This window comes from Symphalangus syndactylus, chromosome 1, assembly GCF_028878055.3.
Source record: "Symphalangus syndactylus isolate Jambi chromosome 1, NHGRI_mSymSyn1-v2.1_pri, whole genome shotgun sequence".
NCBI classification, from domain to species: domain Eukaryota; kingdom Metazoa; phylum Chordata; class Mammalia; order Primates; family Hylobatidae; genus Symphalangus; species Symphalangus syndactylus.
In genome coordinates, this window is record NC_072423.2 from 112,085,855 (window position 1) to 112,113,024 (window position 27,170).

General features: G+C 47.5%; 1 protein-coding gene across 1 annotated transcript in view; it reads left to right on the forward strand.

Moving 5' to 3' along the window:
* SLC25A20 (solute carrier family 25 member 20) overlaps positions 1-22,960 on the forward strand; it is a 46,104-nt gene extending 23,144 nt beyond the window's left edge. Inside the window, exons 5-9 of the mRNA XM_055278303.2 lie at positions 17,340-17,457; positions 20,260-20,332; positions 20,686-20,795; positions 21,256-21,380; positions 22,119-22,960. Of these exons, the coding sequence (XP_055134278.1) occupies positions 17,340-17,457; positions 20,260-20,332; positions 20,686-20,795; positions 21,256-21,380; positions 22,119-22,181 (489 nt within the window). The 3' untranslated portion in view covers positions 22,182-22,960. The remainder of the gene's footprint in view (positions 1-17,339; positions 17,458-20,259; positions 20,333-20,685; positions 20,796-21,255; positions 21,381-22,118) is intronic.
* Positions 22,961-27,170: the final 4,210 nt, after the last annotated feature.

Here is a 27,170-nt window from a genome sequence, read left to right on the forward strand (position 1 = left end):
TTTCAAGGTATTCAGAAACAGAAGCAATCATAGTAGAATCAAGAACTAGTACATTATAACAAACCAACCAAAATGTCACAAGTGTAACACGTCAGCCTGGGCCTACCCACCCTTATTAGCAACATTTCAGGAACTCTGAAAGGTGAGTCATGTCTTATCAAATTTAGAACGGAGGCTGTTTCTGCCCGAGATGTCACGTCTTTCTTTTTTTTCTTTCTCTTTTCTTTTCTTTTTTTTTTTTTTTGAGACAGAGTCTTGCTCTGTCACCCGGCTGGAGTGCAGTGGCACGATCTCAGCTTATTGCAACCTCCGCCTCCTGGGTTCCAGCTATTCCCCTGCCTCAGCTTCCTGAGTAGCTGAGACTACAGGCATGCGCCACCACGCCCGGCTAATTTTTTGTATTTTAGTAGAGACGGGGTTTCACCATGTTGGCCAGGATGGTTTCGATCTCCTGACCTTGTCACCCACCCGCCTCGGCCTCCCAAAGTGCTGGGATTATAGGAGTGAGCCACCGTGCCCAACCCTCTTTTCTTTTTTTGCTGTATTTTTGGAGATGGAATTTCGCTCTTGCTGCCCAGGCTGGAGTGCAATGGCGCGATCTTGGTTCACCGCAACCTCCGCCTCATGGGTTCAAGCAATTCTTCTGCCTTAGCCTCCTGAATAGCTGGGATTACAGGCGTGTGATACCGTGCTCTGCTAATTTTGTATTTTTAGTAGAGATGGGGTTTCTCCATATCGGTTAGGCTGGTCTCGAACTCGTGACCTCAGGTGATCCACCCGACTCAGCCTCCCAAAGTGTTGGGATTACAGAAGTGAGCCACTGCGCCTGGCCTGTGAGCCACCTCACCTGGCCTCTTTTCTATTTTTTTGAGACAGGGTCTCACTCTGTTGCCTAGACTGGAGTGCAGTGGTATGATTTTGGCTCACTGCAACCTCTGCTTCCTGGCTTCAAGCAATTCTCCTGCCTCAGCCTCCCGAGTAGGTGGGACTACAGGCGCCCACCACCACGCCTGGCTAATTTTTGTATTTTTGATGGAAACAGGATTTTGCCATGTTGATCAGGATGGTCTTGAACTCCTGACCTCAGGTGATCCACCCACCATGGCCTCCCAAAGTGCTAGGAATACAGGCATGATCCACTGTGCTCAGCCATGTGTTTCTAACATTTGTCCAAAATCTCAGAGCCCTTAGAGTGTAATCATTTCTATAATTTTTTAAAAATTTTTAAAATATTGTATGAGACCGAATGCAGTGGCTCACGCCTGTAATCCCAACACTTTGGGAGGTCGAGGTGGGTGGATCACCTAAGGTCAGGAGTTCAAGACCAGCCTGACCAACATGGTGAAACCCCGTCTCTACTAAAAATACAAAAATTAACCAGGAGTGGTGGTGCATGCTTGTAATCCCAGCTACTCAGGAGGCTGAGGCAGGAGAATCACTTGAATCCAGGAGGCAGAGTTTTCAGTGAGCCAAGATCATGCTATTGCACTCCAGCCTGAGCAACAAGAGTGAAACTCCATCTCAAAAACAAAAAGAAAAACAAAACAAAACAGAAAAACAATGTTATATGAATGGAATTGTACAGTATGTAAAGTCTTCAGATTGGCTTTTTTTTTTTTTTTTGAGATGGAGTCTTGTTCTTGTTGCCCAGGCTGGAGAGCAGTGGCACGATCTCGGCTCGCTGCAACCTCCTCCTCCTGGGTTCAAGCGATTCTCCTGCCTCAGCCTCCCCAGTAGCTGAGATTACAGTGCTTCCCACCACGTCTGGCTAATTTTTGTATTTTTAGTAGAGATGGGGTTGCACCATGTTGGCCAGGCTGGTCTCAAACTCCTGACTTCAGGTGATCCACCCGCCTCGGCATCCCAGAGTGCTGGGATTACAGGCGTGAGCCACCACGCCTGGCCTGGATTGGCTTTAAAATTTTTTTTATTTATTTCTTTATTTTTGAGACAGAGTCTGGCTCTCTGTCACCCAGTCTCTGTAGTGCAGTGGCTGTATTCAGCACACTGCAATCTCTGCCTCCTGAGATGAAGCCATTCTTACCTCAAGCTCTTGAGTATCTGAGACTACAGGTGTGCATCACCATACCCTGCTAGTTTTGTTTATTTTTTTAGAGATGGGGTTTTACCATGTTGCCCAGGCTGGCCTTGAAACTCCTGAGCTCAAGTGATCTGCCTGCCTTGGCCTCCCAACGTACTGGGATTACAGGCATGAGCCATCATGCCCAGCATGGATTGGATTTTAAACTCAGCATTGGCCAGGCACAGTAGCTCGCACCTGTAATCCCAGCACTTTTTGAGGCCGAGGCGGGTTAATCACCTGAGGTCGGCAGTTTGAGACCTGCTTGGCCTATGTGGAGAAACCCTGTCTCTACCAAAAATACAAAAATTAGCCAGGTATGGTTGTGCATGCCTGTAATCCCAGCTACTCGGGAGGCTGAGGCACGAGAATTGCTTGAACCTGGGAGGCGGAGGTTGCGGTGAGCCAAGATCGTGCCACTGCACTCTAGCCTGGGTGACAAAGCGAAAAAATAAATCAAAAAATAAATTAAAAAATAAATAAGGCTGGGCGTGGTGGCTCACGCTTGTAATCCCAGCACTTTGGGAGGCCGAGGCGGGCAGATGACGAGGTCAGGAGATCGAGACCACGGTGAAACCCCGTCTCTACTAAAAATACAAAAAAATTAGCCGGGCATGGTGGCGGGCGCCTGTAGTCCCAGCTACTCGGAGAGGCTGAGGCAGGAGAATGGCGTGAACCCGGGAGGCGGAGCTTGCAGTGAGCCAAGATTGCGCCACTGCACTCCAGGCTGGGTGACAGAGCGAGACTCCGTCTCAAAAAAAAAAAAAATAAAATAAATAAATAAAAATAAAAATAAAAATAAATAAATAAATAAAAAGGCCAGGTGTGGTGGCTCATGCCAGTAATCCCAGCACTTTAGGAGGCCGAGGGGGTGGATCACGAGGTCAGGAGTTCAAGACCAGCCTGGCCAAGATGGTGAAACCCCGTCTCTATGAAAAATACAAAAATTAGCCAGGTGTGGTAGCAGGCGTCTGTAATCCCAGCTACTTGGGAAGCTGAGGCAGAGAATTGCTTGAACCCGGGAGGTGGAGGTTGCAGTGAGCCGAGATTGCACCACTGCACTCCAGCCTGGGCGACAGATCGAGACTCTGTTTCAAAAATAAATAAATAAATAAACTCAGTATAATTTTTTTTTTTTTTTTTTTTTTTTTTTTTCTCTGAGACAGAGTCTCATTCTGTTGCCCAGGCTGGAGTGCAGTGGCATGATCTCGGTTCACTGCAACCTCCGCCTCCCAGTTTCAAGAGATCTTCCTGCCTCAGCCTCCCGAGTAACTGGGACTACAGGTATACACCAGCAAGCCTGGCTAATTTTTGTATTTTTAGTAGAGATGGGGGCCGTGGTTGGGGGGGGGGGGTGTCTCACCATGTTGGCCAGCCTGGTCTTGAACTCCTGACCTTAAGTGATCCTCCTGCCTCTGCCTCCCAAAGTGCTGAGATTACAGGTGTGAGCCACCATGCCCAACCCTCAGCATAATTTTCTAGAGATTCATTCGTATTATCACATATATGAATACTGCATTCATTTTTATTGCTGAATAGTAGTCATGGTATGGATTATCATAATTTAACTATTCTTCCACCTAACAGCATCTGTGTTGTTTCTAGTTTGAGGTTTTTAGGAATAAAGATGCTATAAACATTTGTGCACAGAGGCTTTTGTCAGAAAGTAAGTCTTCATTTCTCCATTTCTTTGGGATAAATGCCTAGGAATGCAATTATTGAGTTTTATTGTAGTTGTATCTCTAGCTTAGTTTTTTTTTTTTTTTTTTTTTTTGGACAAGGTCTCACTGTGTTGCCTAGACTGGAGTGCAGTGGTGTGATCATAGCACAATGTAACCTTGATCTCCTGGGCTCAAGTGATCCTCCTGCCTCAGCCTCCTAAGTAGCTGGGACGGCAGGTGTGTTCCTCCACACCGGGTTAATTTTTTATTTTTATTTATTTATTTAGAGATAGAGTCTTGCTCTGTCGCCCAGGCTGGAGTGCAGTGGCACGATCTCAGCTCACCACAACCTCCTCCTCCCGGGTTCAAGCAGTTCTCCTGCCTCAGCCTCCCAGGTAGCTGGGATTACAGGCATGCGCCATCATGCCTGGCTAATTTTTGTATTTTTAGTAGAGACAAGGTTTCGCCATGTTGGCCAGGCTGGTCTTGAACTCCTGACCTCAGGTGAGTCACCCGCCTCGGCCTCCCAAAGTGCTGGGATTATAGGAATGAGCCATCATGCTCGCCCTAAGTCTAAAAATTCTTTTTCTTTTTTTTTTTTTTTTGAGACGGAGTCTTGCTCTGTCGCCCAGGCTGGAGTGCAGTGGCGCAATCTCGGCTCACTGCAAGCTCTGCCTCCTGAGTTCATGCCATTCTCCTGCCTCAGCCTCCTGAGTAGCTGGGACTACAGGCGCCTGCCACTGCGCCCGGCTAATTTTTTTGTGTTTTTTTAGTAGAGACGGGGTTTCACCGTGGTCTCAATCTCCTGACCTCGTGATCCGCTCACCTCCGCCTCCCAAAGTGCTGGGATTGCAGGCGTGAGTCACCGCGCCTGGCTAGTCTAAGAATTCTTTACTTAAACCTAGATCCTGAAGATTTTCTTGTATTTTTTCCTACAAGTTTTATTTTACTTTATTTGTTTTTTTTAAGGCATTATCTCACTTCGTCACCCAGGCTGGAGTGCGGTGGCACGATATATCCTCACTGCAGCCTCTGCCTCCTGGGTTCATGCAATTCTCCTGCATCAGCCACCCAAGTAGCTGGGATTACAGGCACACACCACCACACCCAGCTCATTTTTGTATTTGCAGTAGAGACAGGGTTTCATCATGTTGGGCAGGATGGTCTCGATCTCCTGACCTTGTGATCCGCCCTCCTTGGCCTCCCAAAGTGCTGGGATTACAGGCATAAGCCACTGCGCCCAGCCGCCAGGCTGGTCTTGAACTGGCCTCAAGCGATCCACCTGCCTCGGCCTCCCAAAGTGGTAGGACTACAGGCATGAGCCACCACGCCTGGCGTATTTTATTTTTTTGAGATGGAGTCTTGCTCTGTTGCCCAGGCTGGAGGGCAGTGGCGTGATCTTGGCTCATTACAACCCCGCCTCCCAGATTCAAGCAATTCTCCTGCCTCAGCCTCCCCAGTAGCTGGGATTATAGGCACACACCACCACACCCAGCTAGTTTTTGTATTTTTAGTAGAGACGGGGTTTCACCATGTTGGCCAGGCTGGTCTCCAGTTCCTGACCTCAGGTGATTTGCCCGTCTCGGCCTCCCAAAGTGCTGGGATTGCAGACATGAGCCACCGCACCCAGGCCTTCTATAGGTTTTATTTATCGTTTTATGTTTTACATTCAAGCCTGTGACCTCATTTGAGTCAATTTGTTTTTGTTTTTGAGACAAGGTGTTACTCTATTGCCCAGGCTGAAGTGCGGTGGTAAAATCATGGCTCTCTGCAGCCTCAGCATCCTGGGCTCAAACAGTTCTTCTGCCTCAGCCTCCTGAGTAGCTGGGATTACAGGCATGTGCCACCAAAAACAGCTAATTAAACACCTTTTTTTTTTTGTAAGGATGGGGTCTTGCCATGTTGCTCAGGCTAATCTCGAACTCCTGGGCTCAAGCATTCCTCCTGCCTTGGCCTCCCAAAGTGCTGGGATTACAGGTGTGAGCAACCATGCCTGGCCAATTTTTGTATAATATATGAGTAGTAGGACAGAGTTCTTTTTTTTTCTTTTACCTTTGACCTCCGCTTATATCTTTTATTGAAAAGACTGTCTTCATTCCACTGAATTGTGCTTGCACCTTTTAAAAAATCAACTGGGGGCCGGGCATGGTGGCTCATACCTGTAATCCCAGCACTTTGGGAGGCCAAGATGGGTGGATCACTTGAGGTCAAGAATTTGAGATCAGCCTGGCCAACATGGTAAAACCCTGGCTTTACTAAAAATGCAAAATTATCCAGGCATGGTGGCATGCACCTGTAATCCCAGTTACTTGGGAGGCTGAGGCAGGAGAATTGCATGAAACTGAGAGGTGGAGGTTGCAGTGAGCCAAGATTGTGCCACTGCACTCCAGCCTGGGCAACAGAGCAATATGGTCTTAAAAAAAAAAAAAAATCATTGGGCAGGCCAGGCAGAGTGACTCACACCTGTGATCCCAGGACTTTGAGAGGCCAAGGGTGGTGGATTGCTTGAGCCCATGAGGCTGAGACCAGCTTGTGTGGCACGGCAAAACCCCATCTCTAAAAAAAAAAAAAATTAGCTGGGCATGGTAGTATGCATCTGTAGTCCCAGCTACTTGGGGGTGGCAAGGTGTGAGGATCAGTCCAGGAAGTTAAGGCTGCAGTGAGCCAGGATTGCGCCACTGCACTAAACCCTGGGTGACGGAGTGAGACCACGTCTCAAAAAAGTGAATCAATTGGACATATTTGTGTGATCTGTTTCTCTCTCTCTTTTTTTTGAGATGGCGTTTCGCTCTTTGTTGCCCAGGCTGGAGTGCAATGGTGCGATCTTGGCTCACCGCAACCTCTGCCTCCTGGGTTCAAGCGATTCTCCTGCCTCAGTCTCCTGAGTAACTGGGATTATAGGCACGCGCCACCATGCCCGGCTAATTTTGTATTCTTAGAAGAGATGGGGTTTCTTCATGTTGGTCAGGCTGGTCTTGAACTCCCGACATCAGGTGATCTGCCCACCTCAGCCTCCCAAAGTGCTGGGATTACAGGCGTGAGTCACTGCGCCCAGCCTTGTTTCTCTGTTCTACTCCATTTATCTATATGTCTATCTCTTCACCAACACCACACAGTCTTTTTTTTTTTTTTTTTTTGAGACGGAGTCTCGCTCTGTCGCCCAGGCTGGAGTGCAGTGGCGCAGTCTCAGCTCACTGCAAGCTCCGCCTCCCGGGTTCACGCCATTCTCCTGCCTCAGCCTCTCCGAGTAGCTGGGACTACAGGCGCCCGCCACCGCGCCCGGCTTATTTTTTTTTTTTTTATACATTTAGTAGAGACAGGGTTTCACCATGGTCTCGATCTCCTGACCTCGTGATCCGCCCGCCTCGGCCTCCCAAAGTGCTGGGATTACAAGCGTGAGCCACCGCGCCCGGCCAACACCACACAGTCTTGATAACTATAGCTGTATATAATAAACCTTGAAATTCAACAGACTTATTCCTCCCACTTGATTCTCTCTCTTTTTTTTTAAATTGTTCTAGCCTCCTAGGACAATTTTCTACTCCTTTGTCTTTCCACATAAATTGTAGGATAATTTAAAAAATTTAGAAAAATCTTGCTGAGATTTTGATAGGAATTATGTTAAACGTACAGATAAATTTGGGCAGAATTAACACCTTTATTATTTTGAATCCTCCAATCCAGGAAGAATGGTATATCTTTCCATTTATTTAAAAATCTGATTTCTGGCTGGGCATGGTGGCTCACGCCTGTAATCCCAGCATTTTGAGAAGCTGAGGGAGGTGGATCACATGAGGCCAGGAGTTTGAGACCAGCCTGGCCAATATGGCAAAACCCTATGTCTACTAAAAATACAAAAATTAGCCACGCATGGTGGTGCAGGCCTATAATCCCAGCTACTCTGGTGGCTGAGGCACGAGAATCACTTGAACCCGGGAGGTGGAGGTTGCAGTGAGCCGAGATCGCGCCACTGCACTCCAGCCTGGATGATGGAGTGAGACCCTATCTCAAAAAAAAAAAAAAAAAGAATCTGATTTCTGGCCAAGCTTGGTGGCCTGTCATCCTAGCGCTTTGGGAGGCCAAGGCAGGTGGATCGCTTGAGCTCAGGTGTTTGAGACCAGCCTGGACAATACAGCGAAACCCCATCTCTTAAAAAAAAATTAGCTGGGCATGGTGTTGCGTGCCTGTAGTCCCAGCTACGTGGTAGGCTAGGGCAGGAAGACAGCTTGAACCCAGGAGATGACAAAGTTGAGATACTGTCTCAAAAAAAAAAAAAAGAAAAAGAAAAATCTGATTTCCTTCATCAGCATTGTGTAGTTTTCAGGTTTTCTTACATTTACACCTAAGTGTTTCTTTTTCTGTTTGCCTTGTAAAATGGTGTTGTAAATGATATTATAATTTTATTTGATTGTCCACATGTTCATTGCTTGTTTGGGAAACACGATTGATTTTTGTATAATCTTGTATCCTACAACCTTTCTGAACTTCCTTATTAGTTCAATGATTTTTTTTTTTAAGATTCCTTGGGATTTCCTACATAGACAACCATGTCATTTGGAAATAGGGACAGTTTTATTTAAGAAAAAAAAAATTTTTTTTTTTTGAGACAGGGTGTCACTCTGTTGCCCAGGCATATGATCTTGGCTCACTGCAACCTCCGCCTCCTGGGTTCAAGAGACTCTCCTGCCTCATCCTCCCGAATAGCTGGGACTACAGGTTCATGCCATCACCCCTGGCTAATTTTTGTATTTTTTGGTAGAGATTGGGTTTCACCATGTTGGCCAGGCTGGTCTCAAATTCCTGACCTCAAGTGATCTGTCCGCCTTGGCCTCCCAAAGTGCTGAGATTATAGGCGAGAGCCACCATGCCAAGCCTATTTCCTTTTTTTTGAGACAATGCCTAGGCTGAAGTGCAGAGGCATGCGTCACAGCTAACTGTAGCTTGATCTCCCAGGCTCAAGCCATCCTCTCACCTAGCCCCTGGGTATCTGGGCCTACAGACATGTATCACCACACCTGGCTAATTTTTTAGTTTTTTGTAGAGATAGGCTCTTCCTAGGCCGGGCGCGGTGGCTCACGCTTGTAATCCCAGCACTTTGGGAGGCCGAGGCGGGCGGATCACGAGGTCAGGAGATCGAGACCATGGTGAAAACCCGTCTCTACTAAAAATACAAAAAATTAGCCGGGCGTGGTGGCAGGCGCCTGTAGTCCCAGCTACTTGGAGAGGCTGAGGCAGGAGAATGGCGTGAACCCGGGAGGCAGAGGTTGCAGTGAGCCGAGATCGTGCCACTGCACTCCAGCCTAGGGGACAGAGCGAGACTCTGTCTCAAAAAAAAAAAAAAGAGAGATAGGCTCTTCCTTTGTTACCCAGACTGATCTCAAACTCCTGGGATCAAGCAATCTGCCCACCTTGGCCTCCCCAAGTGCTAGAATTACAGGTATGAGCCACCATGCCTGGCTTCTTTTCTTCTTCCTCTTTTTTCTAGAGACATAGTCTCACCCTGCTGCATGGCTGGAGTGTAGTGGTCTGATAATGGCTTACTGCATCCTCAAACTCCAGGGTTCAAGTGATCTTCCTGCCTCAGCCTCCTATTAGCTGGGACTACAGGTGTCACCCGGCCTGGCTAACTTTTTGTAGAAATGGAGTCTCGCTTTATTGCCCTGGCTGATCTCCAACTCCTGGGATCAAGTGAGCCTCCCACCTTGACCTCCCAGAATGCTAGGATTACAGCCATGAGCCACTATACCTGGCCTATTTAAAAAAAAGTTTTTTTGGCCGGGCACAGTGGCTCATGCCTGTAATCCCACTTTGGGAGGCTGAGGTGGGTGTATCACCTGAGGTCGGTCACCTCAATCTCCTGACCTCGTGATCCACCTGCCTTCGCCTTCCAAAGTGCTGGGAGTATAGGCGTGAGCCACCGCGCCCAGTCAAAAAATTTTTTTCAAGCATGTTCATAATTGCTCATTGAAGGATTTTTATCATGGCTGCTTTAAAATCTTTGTCAGATAATTCTAACATCTCTGACATCTTGGTGTTGGCAAATATTGCTAGTCTTTTTTTCTTTCAGTTTGAGGTCTTCCTTGTTTTGAATATGACAAGTGATTTTTCAATTGCAACCTCAATATTTACATATTCAGTTGAGAGTTTTTCTGATACTACTCCAGCAGGAAGGGAAGGATGCAGCCTCATTACAGCTAGGTGGAGGTAGAAATCAAGGTTCCTACTTGGCCTCTGTTGACACCTGATGATGGGGTGCTCCTTTTTATTGCTGGGTAAGTGTGAGAGTTCCAGTGTGTCCACTAGCACTCTAGGGTGGCAAGATGCTAAGGAATGCAAGTCCTAATTCCTTTTTTTTTTAAATTTATTTTTTAAGAGAAGGGTTCAGGGCTGCACAAGGTCTTGGCTGCGGCCCTTCCCCTAATTTCTTACTTGGCTTTCTCTGACTCCACGCTGGTAACATGTTGGGTACTTCATTACAACTCCATAAAGATGAAAGTCTATGCTTCCCACTAAGTCTTTGCTGGTGTAGGTGGGGTCACAGCTTTTTAAATGGTGTTTGGTTGGAGTAGAGGACCTTTCCTGGTCCTTTTTGTAGAGAATGCATGCTTTTGTTGGGGCTTCTTTTGGTTTGTACCTTTTGATATTTTTGAATTGTCAGCTTTTTCAGCTGACATATACAGGGTAAAAGGAAAACCCAAGGAAACCACTATCTCATTCCTCAAGTCCCAAGGTTTCTCAGCTGCCGTTGGTCCAAACTTTCAGACCCTTCATATGTTTATTTTAAATATAACATCCAGAGTTTTTTGGTTATAAATAGGGAAAAGTACATCTGCTTTTAGCACGAGGAATAGGGAAAAGTACATCTGCTCCATCTTCCCAGAAGTAGAAGTCTATCTATTGATTTTGATCTAGGGAATGTTTGTGTTCAGTGGCTTTGTCCATCGCTCTTTTCCCTTATGGCTTCTTCCATTTTGTCTATGCCTAGAGTCCTTTTCTACTCCTACATCAGACATTCACTTAGCCCTGCTCTTTTCTTGCACCCTCCTACTCTGCTGTGTGACCGCTTCCCACCTCTCCTCTTCTCAACCCCCCACCTTCTCAGTGGATGAGTTGGTTTCTGACTTCCCTGAGAAAATGGAAACCATCAGAAGAGGATTTCACCGGCCGGGCGTGGTGGCTCACGCTTGTAATCCCAGCACTTTGGGAGGCCGAGGCGGGCGGATCACGAGGTCAGGAGATCGAGACCACGGTGAAACCCCGTCTCTACCAAAAAATACAAAAAAATTAGCCGGGCGTGGTGGCGGGCGCCTGTAGTCCCAGCTACTCGGAGAGGCTGAGGCAGGAGAATGGCGTGAACCCGGGAGGCGGAGCTTGCAGTGAGCCGAGATCGCGCCACTGCACTCCAGCCTGGGTGACAGAGCAAGACTCCGTCTCAAAAAAAAAAAAAAGAAGAGGATTTCACCAGATGCCTTCTGCTACCTCTACCTCCATGTACCTACCTCCTGCTGCCCTGCTTTTTTCTTTTCTTTTTTTTTTGAGACGCAGTTTTTGCTCTTGTTGCCTAGGCTGGAGTGCAGTGGTGCCATCTCGGCTCACCGCAACCTCCGCCTCCCGGGTTCAAGTAATTCTCCTGCCTCAGCCTCCTGAGTAGCTGGGATTACAGGCAAGCGCCTCCATGCCCGGCTAATTTTTGTATTTTTAGTAGAGACGGGGTTTCTCCATGTTGGTCAGGCTGGTCTCGAACTCCCAACCTCAGGTGATCCACCTGCCTCGGCCTCCCAAAGTGCTGGGATTACAGGCGTGAGCCACCACGCCCGGCCGCCCTGCTTGTTTCTACCAAGGATGGCCTGTGCTTCTGCTTGATCCCAGGCCTCTTTGTGCACTGGATCCCATCCCCTCTTGCCCAGCCACAGACATTGTTTTTTTTTTTTTTTCCCTCAGCCACTGGCATCAGTTTTTGCTCTCCACTTGATCATTCTCATCAGGAATAAAGGCATAAACATGCTTGCATTTTTCATCTTAAAAATACAAACTTTGGGCCAGGTGCGGTGGCTCACGCCTGTAATCTCAGCACTTTGGGAGGCCATGGTGGGTGGATCACCTGAGGTTGGGAGTTCAAGACCAGCCTGACCAATATGGAGAAACCCCATCTCTACTAAAAATACAAAAAAAAAAAAAAAAAAAAAAATTAGCCAGGCATGGTGGTGCATCCTGTAATCCCAGCTACTTGGGAGGCTGAGGCAGGAGAATCTCGAATCCAGGAGGCAGAGGTTGTGGTGAGCCAAGATCTTGCCACTGCACCCCAACCTGGGCAACAAGAGTGAAACTCCATCTCAAAAACAAACAAACAAACAAACAAACTTTGGGCATGGTGGCTCACGCCTATAATCTCAGCACTTTTGGAAGCTGAGGTGTATGGATCACCCAAGCCCAGGAGTTTGAGACCAGCCTCGGCAACATGGCAAAACCCCATCTCTACAAAAAAATACAAAAATTAGCCATACATGGGCCAGGCGCGGTGGCTCACACCTATAATCCCAGCACTTTGGGTGGCCAAGGTGGGTGAATCATCTGAGGTCAGGAGTTCAAGACCAGCCTGGCCAAAATGATGAAACCCCATCTCTACTAAAAATACAAGAAATTAGCCAGGCGTGGTGGCAGGCGCCTGTAATCCCAGCTACTTGGGAGTCTGAGACAGGAGAATTGCTTGAACCTGGGAGGCAAAAGTTGCAGTGAGTCGAGATCGTGCCGTTGCACTCCAGTCTGGGGTACAAGATTGCAACTCCGTCTCAAAAAACGAAAAAAAAAATAGGTGTGGTGGCACACACCTGTAGTCCTAGCTATTCAGGAGTCTGAGGTGGAAGGATCGTTTGAGCACAGGAAGTCAAGGCTGCAGTGAGCAGAGATCATGCCACTACTCGAACCTGAGCAACAGCATGGGAACCTGTCTCAAAAAAACTTCTCTCTAGTCTTTTCCACACCAATTTCTTTTTTTTTTTTTTGAGACGGAGTTTTTGCTCTTGTTGCCCAGGCTGGAGTGCAATGGCACGATCTCGGCTCACCGCAACCTCCGCCTCCCGGGTTCAAGCGATTCTCCTGCCTCAACCCCCCGAGAAGCCTGGATTACAGGCACGCACCACCACGCCCGGCTAATTTTGTATTTTTAGTAGAGATGAGGTTTCTCCATGTTAGTCAGGCTGGTCTCGAACTCCCAACCTCAGGTGATCCGCCCACCTCAGCCTCCCAAAGTGCTGGGATTACAGGCGTGAGCCACTGCGCCCGGCCTTTCCACACCAATTTCTATGCTTCATGACTTTGCTCCCTCTTACACAAAAACTCTTTGAAAAAGTTTTTTTTTTTTGTTTGTTTTTTTTTTTTTTTTGAAATGGAGTCTTGTTCTGTCACCCAGGCTGTAATGCAGTGGCATGATCTCGGCTTTGGCTCACTGCAACCTCTGCTTCCCAGGTTCCAGTGATTCTCCTGCCTCAGCCTCCCAAGTAGCTGGGAATACAGGTGCACACCACCACGCCCTGCTAATTTTTGTACTTTTAGTAGAGATGGGGTTTTGCCTTGTTGGCCAGGCTGGTCTTGAACTCTTGACCTCAGGTGATCCACCCACCTTGGCCTCCCAAAGTGCTGGGATTACAGACGTGAGCTGCCACACCGGCCTGTTTCTTGTTTTTTTTACCTGCCATTTCCAGTTCCTCTTCTCTAATTGTTAAACCTGCTCCAATCTGGCTTTTGCCTCACAACTGCAAATAAAGTGGTTTTATCAAGGTCACTAGTGACTTTTTTTTTCCTTTTTTTGAGAGAGAGTCTTGCTCTGTCACCAGGCTGGAGTGCAGTGGTGCGATCTCAGCTCACTGAAACCTCTGACTCGCTGGTTCAAGCGATTTTCCTGCCTCAGCCTCCCGAGTAGCTGGGATTACAGGCATGCGCTACGAGGCCGGGCTAATTTTTTTTTTTTGTATTTTTAGTAGAGACAGGGTTTCACCATGTTGGCCAGGATGGTCTCCATCTCCTGACCTCGTGATCCACCTGCCTCGGCCTCCCAAAGTGCTGGGATTACAGGCGTGAGCCACCATGCCCAGCAGGTCACTAGTGACTTTTACACTTCAGTGGTTAGTTCTCAGTACTTATCTTTCTTTTCTTTTCTTTCTTTTTTTTTTTTTTTTTTTTTTGAGACAGAGTCTTGCTTTGTCTCCCAGGCTAGAGTGCGGTGGCGCGATATCAGCTCACTGCAACCCAGGCTTCCTGGGTTCAAGTGATTCTTGTGCTTCAGCCTCCCAAGTAGCTGGGACTATAGGCACACACCCAGCTAATTTTGGGGGACTTTTTTTTTTTTTTTTTTTTTTTTTTTTTTTTTAGAAACAGGGTTTTGCCGTGTTGACCAGTCTGGTCTGGAACTCTGGCCTCAAGTGATCTGCCCACTTCAGCCTCCCAGAGTGCTGAGATTACAGGAGTAAGTCAACGCACCCAGCCTTGTCTCATGACTTTTAGACACCATTTTTATGCTGATGACTCAAATTTATATCTCTGGCTGGGCGCCATGGCTCACGCCTGTAATCCCAGCACTTTGGGAGGCTGAGGCGGATGGATCATGAGGTCAAGAGATCGAGACCATCCTGGCCAACATGGTGAAACCCCATCTCTACTAAAAATACAAAAATTAGCTAGGTGTGGTGGTGCGTGCCTATAGTCCCAGCTACTTGGGAGGCTGAGGCAGGAGAATCACTTGAACCCAGGAGGCGGAGGTTGCAGTGAGCTGAGATCGCACTACTGCACCCCAGCCTGGTGACAGAGCAAGACTCTGTCTCAAAAAAAAAAAACATTATATCTCCAACTCAGACTTTTCCTGAACTCCAAACTAGTTTATCCAACATTTCTGTGTGGATGCTAATGGGTGCCTCAAAGTCATCATGTACAAAACTGAACTCCTGGTCTTCCCCGTACCTCCTCTACTCTCAGCATTTTCCAGTTCAGTTGGTGACAATAGTATCCTTGTAATTATTCAGGCTTGTAGCCCAGGAGTACTCCTAAATTCCTCTTTTTCTCCCACAATTTAGAGTCCATCTGTTGAGCAATTATGCTGGCTTTCAATATTATCCCAAATCCATCCCTTCACACCATCTCCATTGCGGCCATACTACTTCAGGCCACCTTCATCACTGTCCTGGATGACAGTGAGGGCCTCCTTACTTGTTTCCCTTCTTACAGTCTGTACATACATAACAATGATAGGATTCTGTAAATATGTTATTCCCATGCCCAATCCTCCATGGCCCCTCAGGTCACTGTGAATCGGCTCCAGCATTCTCAGATAACATGACCTTCCTTCTGTTCCTCAGACATACCAGGTACATATGTCCGGATACTTTGGGGAAGTTATACCAAAAAAAACCATTGATACTCAATTGACATTATCTTACATTTATTATTTTTAGAAAAATAGAAATCTTTCTTATTGAAAACTTTTCCCAACTAGAATTAGGACTCTTTTTATTGACCTCTTATTTTGTAATCCTCAGATATTTTAGAGTTTTATTTATACAAAGCCTATTGCTTAATTCACATGTATTTTGTTGCTTTTTTTTTTGTTTTCTTTTGGAGACAGAGTCTTACTGTGTCACCCAGGCTGGAGTGCAGTGGTGCAATCTCGGCTCACTACAATCTCCGCCTCCCAGGTTCAAGTCATTCTCCTGCCTCAGCCTCCTGAGTAGCTGGGATTACAGGCGTCTGCCACCATGCCCAGCTAAGTTTTGTATTTTTAGTAGAGATGGGGGTCTCACCGTGTTGGCCAGGCTGGTCTCGAACTCCTGGCCTCAGGTGATCTGCCTGCCTTGGGCTCCCAAAGTGCTGGGATTACAGGCGTGAGCCACCATGCCCGGCTTTTATTGCTATTTTGAATGGGATCCTTTTATTCATTGATTGATTGAGATAGAGTTGCAGTCTGTCTCCCAGGCTGGGGTGCAGTGGCACGATCTCAGCTCACTGCAATCTCCACCTTCTGGGTTCAAGCGATTCTCCTGCTTCAGCCTCCTGAGTAGCTGAGATTACAGGCATGTGCCACCACGCCTGGCTAATTTTTGTATTTTTAGTAGAGACAGGGTTTCACCATGTTGGTCAGGCTGGTCTCAAACTCCTGACCTCATGATCTGCCCGCCTCAGCCTCCCAAAGTGCTGGGATTACAAGTGTGAGCCACCGTGCCCAGACTTTTCTATTATTTTTTAACTGGTTAATCCTGATATGTAAGAAAGCTATTTGGTTTATGTATTTGTAAATGTTTCTCTTTGGAACTGTTAAAGCTGAACTCCCTTTCCAGCTTAAATTATTTTTTGGTTGATGCTCTTGTGTGTTCTGACTCCTCTTGGTCCTGAACAAGCGGGATCCCTGTGTGGATCCTGCACGGAGCTGTCTTTCAGATCTTTCTTGGGATTACCCCTGCCTACCCCCAGGTTCTTGGCTCTCAGGGGAGGGGTAGGAGCCTCTCTTCAGCCCTCCTCTGGCTCTGCATAGGAGCCCTCTCTGAACAGGACCCCTGTCTAGGCACTTAGAGCTCTGAGTGAAATTTTCTGTTCACCTTTTCTTAACCAAGCCTCATGACCAGGTAGGCTTGGAATGCAGTTGGTCTTCAGGGGATATTTGTTGAAGGAATAAATGAATGACTAAAGTATTTGTCGCTTCCTTTTTAGACCTTCCAAATAGCTTTATTGTGTTTGACAGATTTCCTCAACTTATTTTTTATTTTTATTTATTTTTATTTATTTATTTTTTTGAGACGGAGTCTCGCTCTGTTGCCCAGGCTGGAGTGCAGTGGTGCAATCTCGGCTCACTGCAAGCTCCGCCTCCCGGGTTCACGCCATTCTCCTGCCTCAGCCTCTCCGAGCAGCTGGGACTACAGGCGCCCGCCACCACTCCCTGCCAATTTTTTGTATTTTTAGTAGAGACGGGGTTTCACCGTGGTCTCGATTTCCTGACCTCGTGATCTGCCCGCCTCGGCCTCCCAAAGTGCTGGGATTACAAGCGTGAGCCACCGCGCCTGGCCTTTTATTTTTAAATTTTGAGACAGAGTCTCACTCTGCTGCCCAGGCTGGAGTGCAGTGGTACGATATGTTTTCTAACTGCAACCTCTGCCTCCCAAGTTCAGGTGATTCTCCTGCCTCAGCCTCCCAAGCAGCTGACTACAGGCACCCACCACCATGCCCAGCTAATTTTTGTATTTTTTGTAGAGACAGGGTTTCACTGTGTTGGCCAGGCTGGTTTCAAACTCCTGACCTCAGGTGACCTGCCTGCCTCGGCCTCCCAAAGTGCTGGGATTATAGGCATGAGCCACCTTGCCCGGCCTCCTCAACTCGTTTTTCAAATTTTCTGTTGGTTTTATTTCTAGTCAATGTGAATATTTTCTGATATTTTCACCTAGCCTTATTTCATAGTACCTGCCCCAAGATCACACATTCCAGATACTTATCAATTTGACAGTGAAGTCTTTTATTGCTCTAACACATAATGGCCATACTTACTTTGTAGTCTCCTGTAACCTGCTGGATCTGTGACTCTGATGTTGTTTCTGACTTAATGATCCTCTCCTCCCTCCCAGATTCAGGCTTCTTCAGGAGAAAGCAAGTACACTGGTACCTTGGACTGTGCAAAGAAGCTGTACCAGGAGTTTGGGATCCGAGGCATCTACAAAGGGACTGTGCTTACCCTTATGCGAGGTAACCTTTGAGGCCTCCACTTGAGGTCACCTGGGGAGGTCACCTGAGGTGGGTCTGCCGCAGAGGGTCTCGCCTGGATTGCCAGATTAGCCTCGGCACCATGCATGTCACATCTCTGACAATACTGGCAGTAAGAGTCTCCCCCGGCCAACATGAACATATATTAGGATGAGGGGACCTTCCATCTTTCCTAAGTGTCTGCAGGGGTAGAAGTCATGGCATCACAGTTGGAGGGGAGTGGCAAGTAGATAGAAATCATCTCTGGAGGGAGGAGTGGGAAGAAAGAGTGACTTGGGGACAGTGGTGATCTCCCTGGTTTTGAGAAGTATGTCCTGTTTTAGTGGCAGTAGGAAAGGCAGAGACAGTCTCACTCTTGTCCTGAGTTGGCAGCTTAGAGGAAGGCCAGATACAACAACTGTGCTTATAACTGTGGGCATGTCACTTGCCCACATGGACTTTCACACTCAGAGAAAACCTTATTTATTTTTTTACTTATTTTTATTTTATTTTTTGAGATGGAGTTTCACTCTTGTTGCCCAGGCTGGAGTGCAATGGCACAGTCTTGGCTTACTGCAACCTCTGCCTCCCAGGTTCAAGCAATTTTCCTCCCTCAGCCTCCCAAGTAGCTGGGATTACAAGCACATGCCACCATGCCTGGCTAATTTTTTGTATTTTTAGTAGAGATGGGGTTTCACCATGTTGGCCAGGCTGGTCTTAAACTCCTGACATCAGGTGATCCACCCACCTCGGCCTCCCAAGGTGCCGGGATTACTGGCGTGAGCCGCCGCACCCGGCCTTATTATTATTATTTTTTGAGACAGAGTCTGGCTCTGTCACCCAGGCTGGAGTGCAGTGGCACAATCTCAGCTCACTGCAACCTCCACTTCCCAGGTTCAAGTGACTCTCCTGCCTCAGCCTCCTGAGTAGCTGGGGTTACAGGTGTGCGCCACCATGCCTGGCTAATTGTTGTACTTTTAGTAGAGATAGGGTTTCACTATGTTAGCCAGGGTGGTCTCGAACTCCTGACCTCAGATGATCCACCTGCCTTGGCTTCCCAAAGTGCTAGGATTATAGGCGTGAGCCACTAAGCCCAGCTGAGGGAACTTTAATGAAATTATATCATGTGTGTTTGTACTCACTTACACCAGTGCTTGGCCCAGAGCAGCATCTCATAGCTGCAAAGTGATTGTTGCAAATAGGATGTGGCTGCTGAGGAACTTCTCAGGAATCCCTGAAGGGTCTAGTGCCAAGCTTGGCTTTTCTGCATTCAAGAAATCTGTGGGGGCCGGGTGTGGTTGCTCACACTTGTAATCCCAGAACTTTGGGAGGCTGAGTTGAGAGGATCACTTGAGCTCAGGAGTTCGAGACCAGCCTGGGTGAAATAGTGATACCCTGTCTCTATTAAAATAATAATAGCTGGGTGTGGTGGCTCACGCCTGTAATCCCAGCACTTTAGGAGGCCGAGGTGGGCGGATCACGAGGTCAGGAGTTCAAGACCAGCCTGACCAATATGGTAAAACCCCATCTCTACTAAAAATACAAAACTTAGCCAGGCATGGTGGCACATGCATCCCAGCTACTCAGGAGGCTGAGGCAGGAGAATTGCTTGAACCCAGGAGGCAGAGGTTGCAGTGAGCTGAGATTGCACCATTGCACTCCAGCCTGGGCGACAGAGCGAGACTCCGTCTCAAAAAATAAATAAAGAAATAAAAAATAAAGTAATAATAATAATACTATATTCTTTTTCTTTTTTTTTTTGAGACAGAGTCTTGCTCTGTTGCCCAGCCAGGAGTGCATTAGTGTGATCTTGGCTCACTGCAACCTCCACCTTCTGGGTTCAAGTGATTCCTGTGCCTCAGCCTCCTGAGTAGCTGGGATTACAGGCATGTGCCACCAGGCCTGGCTAATTTTTGTATTTTTTGTATTATTATTATTTTTTGTGATGGAGTCTTGCTCCATCACCAGGCTGGAGTGCAGTGGCTCAATCTTGTCTCACTGCAACCTCCACCTCCTGGGTTCAAGCAATTCTCCTGCCGCAGTCTCCTGAGTAGCTGGGACTACAGGCATGTGCCACCATGCCTGGGTAATTTTTGGTAGAGACGGGGTTTCACCATGTTGGCCAGGATGGTCTCAATCTCTTGACCTCGTGATCCACCCACCTCGGACTCCCAAAGTGCTGGGATTACAGGTGTGAGCCAACATGCTCGGCCATTTTTGTTGGTTTTTTTTTTTTTTTTTTTTTTTGATGACAGGTGCCTGCCACCACGCCTGGCTAATTTTTGTATTTTTAGTAGAGACGGGGTTTCACCATGTTGGTCAGGCTGGTCTTGAACTCCTGACCTCGTGACCTGCCTGCCTCGGCCTCCCGAAGTGCTGGGATTAAAGGCATGAGCCACTGTACCCGGCCCATTTTTATATTTTTAGTAGAGACGAGGCTTTCGCCATATTGGCCAGACTGGTCTCGAATTCCTGGCCTCAGGTGATGTGCCCGCCTCAGCCTCCCAAAGTGCTCGGCTTACAGTTACGAACTACCATGCCTGGCATTTTTTTTTCTTTTTAATGCTTTTTTAGACTACATAAATTACCACCATAGGCTAATGTTTAAAAAGCAAATAAATTGAACCAAATCTGGTCACCCATTTAAAAAACAATTTTACTAATAATTCAGGTCAAGTGCGGACCTCCTGGCCTCAAGCAATCCCCCTGCCTCAACCTCCTAAGTTGCTGAGATTACAGGTGTGAACCACCATGCCTGGCAAAGAGTTTATGTACTTTAATTCACCTCTTTCTTGCCACTGACAGATGTCCCAGCTAGTGGAATGTATTTCATGACATATGAATGGCTGAAAAATATCTTCACTCCGGAGGGAAAGAGGTGAGGAAAACATAACTTGGAAGCCACTTTCCCCAGTCGTGGGTGCGTTGCCCTCTCCTGTGGGTGAATCTGAAAGCAGAAGCAGTTGTTGTTCCTGGCTCCATGTCTGCTTTCCTCTTGTGGCTGCTGAGGTCCAGTTAGCTCTTCTTACTCTGTGCCTCAGCCAGTGGAGCAAATATTTGAAACAGGTTCATGAAACCTCCTCCAAGGAGTGCCAGCAGCACTGGCCTTATACCTCCTCCCACCATCCAGTTTCTGCCTCTCTGTAACTGCCCTGTCTGCCACAGGCAGGATAGTCTGAATGCCACTCTCAGAGCCTTTGTCTAACTGGGGCTGTGGTTGGTGTTATACAGGGTCAGTGAGCTCAGTGCCCCTCGGATCTTGGTGGCTGGGGGCATTGCAGGGATCTTCAACTGGGCTGTGGCAATCCCCCCAGATGTGCTCAAGTCTCGATTCCAGACTGGTGAGTGGAAGGTAGTGGGGTGGACAGGGGCAGAGTGGGTCCCCAGCACTGGCTAATCCTGGGGTGCAAAGCTCATAAGGCCTTAGGGATACTCACTCTCCATGGCAGCACCTAGCATCTGCCTGACCAATATTCTCCCTCACAGTCATTTGCATTCTAGGAACCCTAGATTCGTTTTCATGACAGCCTAAACACAAGGTAAGTGTGATAAGAAGTCAAGTCCACTCTTCCTCCCCCACATGAACAGAAGGGCTGTTTCATTCTTCTTCCCTCTTTTCTACTCCCTTAGCACAAGTAATTCAGGCATTTATGCATTTGTCCCAAGGTGAACTGTTGTCTATGGACTGGTCCCACATGACCTGGAAGGTGTCCTTTCCCTGTGCTAGTCCTGACCCTCCAGGAAGACTTAACTACTAGTTTCTCCTTCCTGAAGCCTTAAAAATTGGGTTCTGCCCCACAGCACCTCCTGGGAAATATCCTAATGGTTTCAGAGATGTGCTGAGGGAGCTGATCCGGGATGAAGGAGTCACATCCTTGTACAAAGGGTTCAATGCAGTGATGATCCGAGCCTTCCCAGCCAATGCGGTGAGTAGCTGGCAGGGCTGTGCTTTCCCTCTGGGGCTCAGGGCAGGGTGCATGTGGTTTGACTTTTGCTTGTTCCTGGGATAGGACCGGGGTCTCAGTTTTCCCAAAGCCCTATCTTCAGCCAGAGCATTCCTTATTTGCTCCCTTCCTTGAAGCTGTCAGGAGGATTTGCCTTTGGGGATCTCTGAGGTGAGGGGCTTTGATTTCCTGACCTGGCCATTAGAAGTGGGCAGTTGTGAGGCCAGGCATGGTGGCTAGTGCCTGTAATCCCAGCACTTTGGGAGTCTGAGGCAGGTGGATCATCTGAGGTCAGGAGTTTGAGACCGGCTTGGCCAACATGGGGAAACACCGTCTTTACTAAAAATACAAAAATTAGCTGGGCGTGGTGGCGGGTGCCTGTAATCCTAGCTACTCAGGAGGCTGAGGCAGGAGAATTGCTTTAACCCAGGAGGCAGAGATTGCAGTGAGCTGAGATTGTACCATTGCACTCCAACCTGGGTGACAAGAGCAAAACTCCATCTCAAAAAAAAAAAAAAAAAAAAAAAGTGGGCAGTTGTGGGATATAAATTTTCTTCTCCTCTTAAAAATGAGAGAGCAGAGCTTGCATCCTTGATGTGGAGTGGGTGTGGGGTTAGGGAGGTGCTCTGGTCCTGACAGGGCCAGCAAAGCATAGTGCTTTGAATAGTCTATGAATAGTTACTCCTGCTGGCTTTTTTCTTCCTCCCAACCCCTTCTCAGGCCTGTTTCCTTGGCTTTGAAGTTGCCATGAAGTTCCTTAATTGGGCCACCCCCAACTTGTGAGGCTGAAGGCTGCTCAAGGCTTCTGGATGCTGGAAGCTCTCACTGAGGAGAAGGAGTAGTGGGCAGAACTAAGCAGTCTTGGAGGGCAAGGGGAGGGGAATGGTGGGATCAGAGCCCTGTGCATGGACTTGATGAGACCGTTGCCTTAATGACATCCTGCATCTTGTATAACTTAGTGTGTCATTTTGAAACTTGAATGCATTCTTATCAATTTAAGGGATCTTAAAAGGACTTGGAAATGGAACAAGTAGCTTCTAGACCAGATACTACCTGTGGCAAGAATGCTGCCTACCAGTTGACTGCTGGTCCTACCACAGTCAAAGTATTCCTCATTAAAGAGAGAATCTCAGGTTCTCACTGGAGGCACTGTGCGTATTTTCAACCAGATCACCAGGAGCTGAGATCTTCTTCAGTCCCTAGCCAGGAATACCCATTGGATTTCCAGGGTGCCATCTAATCCTGGGCTGTACATGTGGATATGGACTTGAGGCCCACCTCTGTGTCCAAGTGGATTGGGCATATATGCCTAGGAGGAGATAGACTGTTAATTGTTGGATTTTGATTTTTTTTTTTATGCGTGCAAGTAATCAAAAGTAAAACTGGAGTAGCCTAATTTTCTGGCAGCAGGTGGAGAACTTTCCCTCCTACACAGTGAGGACAGTCCCAGTCTGCTGGGATTAGTGAGAAAGCCCAGGGTGTAGGAAGGCCCTTTTTACGTACTCTTTTCTCAGGAGAGCTCACTATTTTAACAATAAACAATAAATGTTGTTTCTAATTTTTGCATTGTGTTATATTTTCTTCTTTTGATTCTGGGACATTTCAGTAGGCAGCCTGTGGCCTTGGTGGAGGCTTTCAGGGATCCAGTATTCTTCCCTGGGAACCTTAGGCTGGGGATCCAGCAGCAGGAGGAGGTGGAGGAGGAGGAAGTTTTGGCTGGCTCTGCCTTCTCTGACTGCCCTAGCCCCAGCTGCTCTAGGGAGGGTGTGTGGGGTGGTGTGACTCGACTGGTAATTGTTCACACAGGCCTCAATGCAAGCCTGTCACGCAGGCCCTCCCAAGGCCCAGCCTGCAACCCATCCCTTCATTTATTCCCCTCTCTTCCCTGAGCACCATAGGTGTCTGAGCTAACAGATGGAGAGTCAGTTGTTCTAAAAGGACAAAAGCAATCTTGGGTTTTCATGTGGGCTTTGGAGTTGCTGTGCGATCTGAGGTAGCTAGCTTAACTTTACTAATCAGGCAGATTATGCTATCCAGGTGTGTCCAGAAAAGGTGAGGGAGTTGGGGAGTCATAAGCTAGATTATTACTTTCTGGTGGAGGGGAGAGCTTGCTGAAGCTACTGGAGCTGGGCTTTTCTGGCATTATCCCATCTGGTGGTCACAGTTACAGTTCCACTGGCACTTCCTGCCTCACTGCAGCTGCACAGAGACTCTTGGACTTTGGCTTTAGAACCATCACTCTCTCTGTCTCGAGTTTTGAACTGTTAAAAAAAAAAACAAAAAAAAAAACTGGGCGCACTGGATCATGCCACACTTGTAATCCCAACACTTTGGGAAACCAAGGAAGGAGGATCACTTGAGTCCAGTAGTTCAAGACCAGCCAGGGCAATATAGTAAGACTCTGTCTCTACATAAAATTTTTTAAAAATTAAAAAATTAGCCAGACATGGTGGTATGTGCCTGTAGTCCCAGCTGCTCAGGACGCTAAGGTAGGAGGATCACTTGAGCCCAAGAAGTTGAGGCTACAGTGAGCCTAGTGTGCATCACTGCACTCCAGCCTGGGCAACAGAGTAACACCTGGTAAGAAGGGCAGGGATACACCCCTATCTGGGAGTTGGGGCTGTGATCAACCCAGCAGGAAGCTGAAGACTTGGGACTTTAAAGGAGGATTTATAGCTTGGAATAGATTTCTAAATGACCAGATAGGAATTATGGCCGAGGAGAAAATAACATTTTTGGCCAGGCACAGTGGCTCACACCTATAATCCTAGCACTTTGGGAGGCCGAGGCGGGTGGATCACTTGAGTTCAGGAGTTCAAGACCAGCCTGGCCAACATGGTGAAACCCCATCTCTACTCAAAATACAAAAATTAGCCGGGAATGGTGGGGCATGCCTGTAGTCCCAGCTACTCGGGAGGCTGAGGCAGGAGAATCACTTGAACCCGGGAGGCAGAGGTTGCAGTGAGCCAAGATCGCCCTACTGCACGCCATGCTGGGTGTCAGAGCGAGATCCCATCTCAAAAAAAAATTAATTTATTTTTTATTAATTAAATTTTTTAGAGACAGGGTCTCACTTTGTCGGCTAGGCTAGAGTGCAGTGATGAGATCAGAGCTCAGCTCACTGCTGGCTCAAATGATCCTCCCACCTCCGCCTCCCAAGAAGGTGGAACTATAGGCACTTGTACAGTACACCTGTAGTGTACTGCTGTGTCTGGCTATTAAAAAAAAATCTGTACAGATGAGGTCTCACTATGTGGCCCAGGATGAACAGTTTTTAAAGATGAAAATTGTATATCCTCTGTCTGGCAAGGTTAATTAAATGTTAAGCCTGCTTCCTCTAACGCTGCAGGATGTCTTTGTTTAATATCTCATTGATTTGAAGATGGCCATATATGTGTCTCCTGAAGCTCTTCTTTTTAAATCTTATTTTATTAGAAAAAATTTTTTTGAGATAGGGTTCACTCTGTTACCTAGGCTGGAGTGCAGTGGCATGGTCATGGCTCACTGCAGCCTTGACCTCCTGGGCCCAAGTGATCTTCCCACCTCAGCCTCCTGAGTAGCTGGGACCACAGGCATGTGTTACTATGCCCAGCTAATTTTTTAAATTTATTTTTTGTAGAGATGGAGTCTTCCTATGTTGCCCAGGCTGGTCTTGAACTCCTGGGCTCCTGCCTCAGCCTCCCGAAGTGCTGGGATTACAGGCATGCACCACTGTGCTCAGCCTGAAGCTCTTCTTGATATCACCCAGTCCTGAGACTGTTCTAAATTTTAAATTTAAATTTTTTTTTTTTTTTGAGATGAAGTCTCGCTCTGTCACCCAGGCTGGAGTGCAGTGGCATGATCTCAGCTCACTGCAACCTCCACCTCCTGGGTTCAAAAGATTCTCCTACCTCAGCCTCCCAAGTAGCTGGGTCTATAGGCACCTGCCACCACGCCCAGCTAATTTTTGTATTTTTAGTAGAGATGAGGTTTCCTCATGTTGGTCAGGCTGGTGTTGAACTCCTGACCTCAAGTGATCCACCCGCCTCGGCCTCCCAAAGTGCTAGGATTACAGGTGTGATCCACTGCACCCGACTGAGACTATTCAAAAACCTCAGCTTTTGCCTAGAAGCCCCTGTAAATGTATTTGCATTTCAGCCAAATGCCAGCCATTCCCATGGCTTAGGATCACTTTTACAGTCTGTGCCTCTGGATAATTTGCCCTTTGAAAAATTTTCCATTTTAAAATGGAGTATTTTGGTTCTTTGATGTTAGTGATGGTAGATTATTTTAGTCCTTTGGGTGTTCAATAGATGTTAAGTCAAATAGGGAAGCCCTTGGAGGCATATTTGTGAAGGGAGCAGAGCAGATGTTGAGTAACTCCCTCCTGGCTGGTGCTTCCTTTTTATGATGCACTTTGAAATGCCACCTGTTCCTGATATATCTCTTCTCTTCCTGACAGGTGTAAAGAGTAGGGGAAAATTGGGGCCCTCCCTAGCAATTTCTCTTTCACAAACAGTCACAACTGGGAGCCAGACAGTGATTTTTTTAAACAACCAATTGGTGATAAAAGCCTCACCCAGGCATCAAGAAGCATATAACTGGGCCAAAGGTGAGAGAAGGAGCACAGGTTGTTGCAACAGTGATTGTTAAAAGCACAGTAGCACCATTTCAGCTATAAAGTCATACTATCTCTACCCCACAGTCGTTTCCCTACAGCCTTTTTTTTTTTTTTTTTTTTTTTGAGACACAGTCTTGCTCTGTCACCCAGGCTGGAGGCAGTGGCATGATCTTCAGCTCAGTGTAACCTCCACCTATTGGGTTCAAGCGATTCTCCTGCCTCAGCCTCCCGAGTAGCTGGGACTACAGGTGCACACCACCACGCTTGGCTAATTTTTGTATCTTTAGTACAGACAGGGCCAGGCTGGTCACGAACTCCTGACCTCAGGTGATCCGCCCGCCTCAGCCTCCCAAAGTGCTGGGATTACAGGCATGAGCCACCGTGCCCAGCCTCCTTACAGCCTTTTGAGGCTGGAGCCCCCTACATTTTTTCTAACCTCCTTATAAGTTTATTCTCTTATTTCTTTATCCCCTTGTAACTCAACGTTTAATGGGTAGGGATTTTTTTTTTTTTTTTTTGAGATGGAGTCTCCGTCTTTCGCCCAGGCTGGAGTGCAGTGGCACGATGTTGGATCTTGGCTCACTGCAACCTCTGCCTTCCAGGTTCAAGTGATTCTCCTGCCTCAGCCTCCCGAGTAGCTGCAATTACAGGTGCATACCACCATGCCCAGCTAATTTTTGTATTTTTAGTAGAGATGGGGTTTCACCATTTTGGCCAGGCTGGTCCTGAACTCCTGACCTCAAGTCACCCACCCACCTTGGCCTCCCAACGTGTTGGGATTACAGGTGTGAGCCACTACACCTGGCCTTAATTTTTGTATTTTTTGGTAGAGATGGGGTTTTACCATGTTGGCCAAGCTGGTCTCAAACTCCTGACCTCAGGTGATCTGCCTGCCTTGGCCTCCCAAAGTGCTGCGATTACAGGCATGAGCCACTGCACCAAGCCTCTGAGTAGGGATTTTGACTTCCACTTTCAGATGTGGATGCCAAGGCTCAGACAGGGTAAACTGATCTGCAAAGGTCATTGGCAAATTGATAATAAAGTGGGGATTGTCTGGGTCTCTTGAAGAAAGACTTGTGATGCTATCAGAGGCTGTCCTGAGGCTGCTTGATCCAGGCTCCAGGAGACCTGTCTGTACCACCTGGTCCAAGCTTAGGTACCTGGCCTGTGAG